This window comes from Zingiber officinale, chromosome 1B, assembly GCF_018446385.1.
Source record: "Zingiber officinale cultivar Zhangliang chromosome 1B, Zo_v1.1, whole genome shotgun sequence".
In the NCBI taxonomy this organism is placed as follows: domain Eukaryota; kingdom Viridiplantae; phylum Streptophyta; class Magnoliopsida; order Zingiberales; family Zingiberaceae; genus Zingiber; species Zingiber officinale.
The window spans coordinates 160,722,666-160,728,057 of NC_055986.1; the positions used below are offsets into that span (position 1 = coordinate 160,722,666).

At 39.4% G+C, this 5,392-nt stretch overlaps 1 protein-coding gene across 1 annotated transcript; it reads left to right on the top strand.

The window, feature by feature from the left end:
• Positions 1-1,260: 1,260 nt before the first annotated feature.
• LOC121986641 (equilibrative nucleotide transporter 1-like) lies at positions 1,261-4,102 on the top strand. Its single transcript, XM_042540595.1, has 2 exons — positions 1,261-1,866; positions 3,253-4,102. The coding sequence occupies exons 1-2, from the start codon at positions 1,314-1,316 to the stop codon at positions 3,981-3,983; spliced, it is 1,284 nt and encodes a 427-aa protein (XP_042396529.1). The 5' UTR covers positions 1,261-1,313; the 3' UTR covers positions 3,984-4,102.
• The last annotated feature ends 1,290 nt before the right edge of the window (positions 4,103-5,392 follow it).

Genomic DNA, 5,392 nt, shown 5'->3' on the forward strand with positions numbered 1-5,392 from the left:
ATCTTATAAAGAATAATTATGCTCATCTTTTTATATATATTTTTAATAATAATCTTACAAAGGAAAAAAATACATTAAATTGATCATTAATTCTTTATATCTTTCAATATTTTTTTTTATAAAATTTATATATATACTTATAAATAATAAAAAAATAAAATTCTAAAAAGGATAACCAACCAAAAACTTATTTCACCATCCTCACCAAATAAAAAAAGAATCAAAATTCTAAATTGATGAATTAAAATCAAATGAAGATGAAAAGTTCTATTGTTAAAAATCTTTTTCTCATCGTCAAATATCAACGACAATGAATAAAAAATAATTATGCATTTATCTTTTTTTTAATCATTTTTTAATAATAACTCCAAGAGGAAAAAAACATATTAAATTGATCATTATATTCTTCGTTAAAAACTCTCACAAAATTTATATATGTACCTACATAAACAAGAAAACAAATCTAAAAAGAATAACCAGCCAAATACTCATTCTACCATCCTCATCAAACTAAAAAAGAATTAGAATTCTAAATTGATGAATCAAAATCACGCCTACTTCATTGTATGTCACATTTGATAATGAAAAAGAATTTGTAGGTCTGGACCGATCAGGCTCCAACCTGATCGGTCTGGGAGTCTCCTGATCGGTCTGTGGATCGATCAGGCCCTAGGCTGATCGGTCGGCCTGGACCGATCAGGCTCCAACCTGATCGGTCTGGGAGTCTCCTGATCGGTTTGTGGACCGATCAGGCCCTAGGCTGATCGGTCGGCCTGGACCGATCAGGCTCCAACCTGATCGGTCTCGGAGTCTCCTGATCGGTCTGTGGACCGATCAGGCCCTAGGCTGATCGGTCTCCAGACCGATCAACTAACTCTCTGTGAGAGTTGGCTTCGAAGCCTGATCGGTCTGTGGATCGATCAGGCTATAGGTGGATCGGTCCACAGACCGATCCCCCTACCTTTTTTTATGATTTCTCGCTGATGTAGTAAGTACCGTAGTAAAACCGTACATAAGGTATCGCAGTATAAGATTTTCTTTTATATATATATATATAAATATGTTTGGGTGTCAATCATGGTTATTAAACTATATTACTTTAGATTAATAATCATATTTGCCACGTGGTACCGGTGTACTTTGTCCCCTGACCCCTGGTCCATTCACGTACCCCAGAAGATGAACGGTTCAGATAGATGGAGATAGAAGAGCAACAGTTCGGATGGACAGTTGAGGCCTTATTACAATTCTTGTATTTTACTAAGCCATCGGGCTGAGAGAGTGAGAGAGAGAGAGAGAGAGAGAGACAGAGGATGGGCGGAGAAGGGAATGACGAAAGGGCAGGACTTCTCCTTGAGGCGGCCGGCGGCGAGGAGTCGCCGACGGCGTACTCGGAGGAGGCGGTTGCTGAGGCCGCACCGAAGGACGCTTTCCAATTGGCGTACGCGGTGTACTTCATCCTGGGGGCGGGGTTCCTCCTGCCGTGGAACTCCTTCATCACCGCCGTCGACTACTTCTCCTACCTTTACCCGGACGCTCCCGTCGACCGCGTCTTCTCGGTTTCCTACATGCTCACATGCCTCCTCCTCCTCCTCCTCATCGTCGGTTGGGCCCACTTGTCAAGCGCCCCGCTACGCATCAACGCCGGCCTCGCTCTCTTCGTCGTCTCTCTGCTCGTCGTCCCGATCATGGATGCCGCCTACGTCAAGGGCGTGAGGGGTCTTTATGGAGCGTACGATGTCACTGTCGGTGCCGTGGTCCTATCCGGTATAGCCGACGCCCTTGTCCAGGGTGGAGTAATCGGATCCGCCGGAGAGCTCCCTGAGAGGTACATGCAGGCGGTCGTCGCCGGCACTGCCGCTTCTGGTATGGATTATTTTTCAAACCTAATTGCTGCTTTTTCCATAATTGGTAAAGTCACGCAAAGGGAAACATGTTCCCTATTCTTTACGTAATCGAAAAATGGATCTCCATTGATGGGATGAGCAAGTGGTTGGGTATCTGAACATCACACGAACAACTCAACTGATGTTTCTTAAAAGAACAGTGGCGTAGGAATTAAGGTCTAAATGTTCTAATTGACAGATTTGGGCATCAATTTTTTTCACAGATCTGTCTAATATTAGGAATACCAATATGTTTTTTGGTCAACTGTTCTAATTGACCCATGAACTGAACATTGGCAAATGCTTAAGCAGCATATTTTTTCCATTTATTTTCTTTGTGGTGATGGCCGTGAAGCTAAACGGCCTTTAGCTGGTGGTGGATATTGGCTGTCTATTGATTATGATTGTTGATCTACTAGTGCAAACTCAACATGGGGGATTGCAAAGATGAAGATCCAACACTGCTATTGCAGTATGTGTTGATGAATAAAGCACCAATGGGCTTTGAGGTTGGGACGTTTGAAATTAGTGACACATGGAGAAATTGTCTTGACATCGAGGCAATGATGTGTGGAGACCATAGTCATAGAAGGGATGCTAGAAGAAGCTGCAAGTAGAAGCCTCATTGAGGGTGATGATCATGGATGCCATGACGAGTGAAAGAAGTGACTCTGTTACATAGTTAGAAGCCTCATTGAGGGTGATGATCATGGATGCCATGACTTGTGATGAAACCTCCACTCACCTAGTCTTAAGTATATTAGACCATATAAAATTTACAGACTTGGAATATTTTTACAAGATGGTCAGCGACGAGACCTTTATCTGATGCTGAACCAACATTAGGGTTAGTCCTTTAATTTCTGATAGATGTACTAGCGCACAATGCCTTAGTCTTTTGCTTTTCTAGAAATGTTTGGTGGACAACCATGTGAATGCTGAAGAAATGAACTTACGTTTTATCCCATCACACTAAGGCATGTAAGGACTACTCTTTTAACAAAATACATGCAAATAGAAGAAAGCATAGATAAATGTTAAGCTGGGAAGGAAGACAGCTTGCTTCTAGTTGTCTAAGCTACAGCAGTAATAATTAATCAACAGAGTGGAAATCAGACAAGTTTTACAAAGAGACAGTATAACTCTGGCAAATTCACTAACTCTAAGTTTGGTTGGGAAAGATTAATGCAATATAATACTCTCATATTGCTTGGACATGTATTTAATGTTATGGCTGAAATCTTTGCCTTCTAGAAGTTGAGTAAATACACAATTTTATCTGCATATTCTTTTTATTCTTTAGATATTTTTCTTGATCTTGGCATTCTTAACTAAGATTACAACTTACAATGCCATGGATATACAGGAGTACTTGTTTCAGCTATGAGAGTATTTACAAAATCCATTTATCCTCAAGATGCTCATGGATTGAGACAAAGTGCCAATTTATACTTTATTGTGAGTGTTGTGATGATGGTCATCTGCATCGCTTGTTACAATATAGCCGACAGGCTTCCGGTTGTTCAGTACTACAAAGGCATCAAACAAGCAGCTATGAAAAAAGAGAAGACCGAGAAAGGCCTCATGAGTGGATCTGTATGGAGGTCAACACTATGTCACATTGTTGGAAGGATCAAATGGTCTGGTTTTGGGATCATGCTCATATATCTCGTCACACTATCAATTTTCCCTGGATATATTACAGAAGACGTCCATTCTGAGACCCTGAAAGACTGGTACCCAATTATTCTCATTGCCGGATACAATGTGTTTGATTTGGTTGGGAAGTCCCTGACCGCAGTTTACCTCCTGGAGAATGAAAATGTTGCAGTTGTTTCCTGCATCGTGAGGCTTCTGTTCTACCCGCTGTTCCTGGGTTGCTTACATGGCCCGAAATTCTTTCGCACCGAAGTTCCAGTGACAATCTTGACATGTCTTTTAGGTCTTACAAATGGGTACTTGACCTCTGTGTTGATGATACTAACACCAAAATCTGTGCCAATACAACATTCAGAGACCGCAGGAATTGTGATGGTGCTGTTCTTAGGAATTGGCCTGGCTTCTGGTTCAATTGTTTCATGGTTTTGGGTCATTTAAGGAGCACTTGTGCTATTGTAAAATGCCCCTCATCTTCTCCTTTTTTTGACAAAGATTGTAAAACTGTCAAAAATATAACAATGATGTTTATAATGGCATTACTGTCGGTATTAATCTCCTGGTTGTGGTGTACACTTTAAATTGTTTCATGATAAAAAGAAAACAATGATGTTTTCTGTCTTGAAGAAAATTTCAATAAAAAAATGATCTATGTTATACTTATCGAAGACCCTGAATTTGATTTTTTAATAACTATTTAAGATCCTGACTTTTTGAATTGTATAATATATTTAAATACAATTTTCCTTGTCAAAATTTAATTTAAGTGGCATAGAAAATTAAAATTGAGAAAAAAAATCTTTAAAAAATGGTAACTTATTGTTATTTAGAAAATTATGTAATATATTTTAACACTTAACTATGTCTTAGTCAAAACTTGGTATATTAAATACAACTCTCATTAATGACTCTTAAAATAAAACTTTAAGTAATGACTCTTTTAAAATGTTATTAGAGTCTAATCTTAGATTTTTGGTTTTGAGATGATTGTTAACATTCAAGATATTTTAATATTAAATATCGATAAAAATTTAGGTGGCGTTTGGTTTAGGGGTTTGAAAATGAGGGAATGGATTCATTCTCAAATATTGTGTTTGGTTGATGAGAATGATATTAAAATTTTATAATGAACCCCAAAAACTTGGTATTGATGAAACTCACCTCCTCCATTAGGTTTTGATGGAAATAGAAATGTGAATTAAATTTTGGATGAAAATACCCTTAGGCTACGTTTGGTTAGGTGTAATGTAATCTAATTTATAATATAATGTAATGTAATTTTGATTACATTACGTTTGATAATGTAATGTATGTAATATTTGATTAGAAGAATGATTACATTACGTTTGATAATGCAATGTATGTAATATTTGATTAGAAGAATGATTACATTTTTTTGTGTGATGTCCATTATTTTTTATAAGAAATGTAATTCATATTATTATAAAATGATAAAAATATCCTGCGATCTCGACCGATGGCCGCCGCACCTCTACTGGAGCTTGCGGCAACCAACAGTCGCCGCCGTTGGCCTCCTTCGCCAGCCACCGGCGACCACCGCCGGCGGTAGCGGCCGACCGAGGTGGCCGACCGAGGCGGACGATGGAGGTGGCCGACTGAGGCGGCCAAGGCGACCGGTTGAAGTGGCGAAGGCGGCCGGCGGAGGCGGCCAACAGCGGTGGGTGACAGCGGCTAATAGCGGTGGGCGACAGCGGCCGACGGAGGACGATAGTGGGCGGTGGCCGCGGTGGACTAAGGGTATATTCGACATTTAAATTTTGATTAAACGGTGACATCGTAATGTAATCAGATTACATAGTATTTACTTTGTAATTCAGATTACAAAACTT

Coding starts and splice junctions, on each gene's coding strand:
- LOC121986641 (XM_042540595.1), top strand. CDS start 1,314: ATGGGCGGAGAAGGGAATGACGAAAGGGCAGGACTTCTCCTTGAGGCG. Junction 1,867..3,252: donor CGCCGGCACTGCCGCTTCTG/GTATGGATTATT, acceptor ATGGATATACAG/GAGTACTTGTTTCAGCTATG.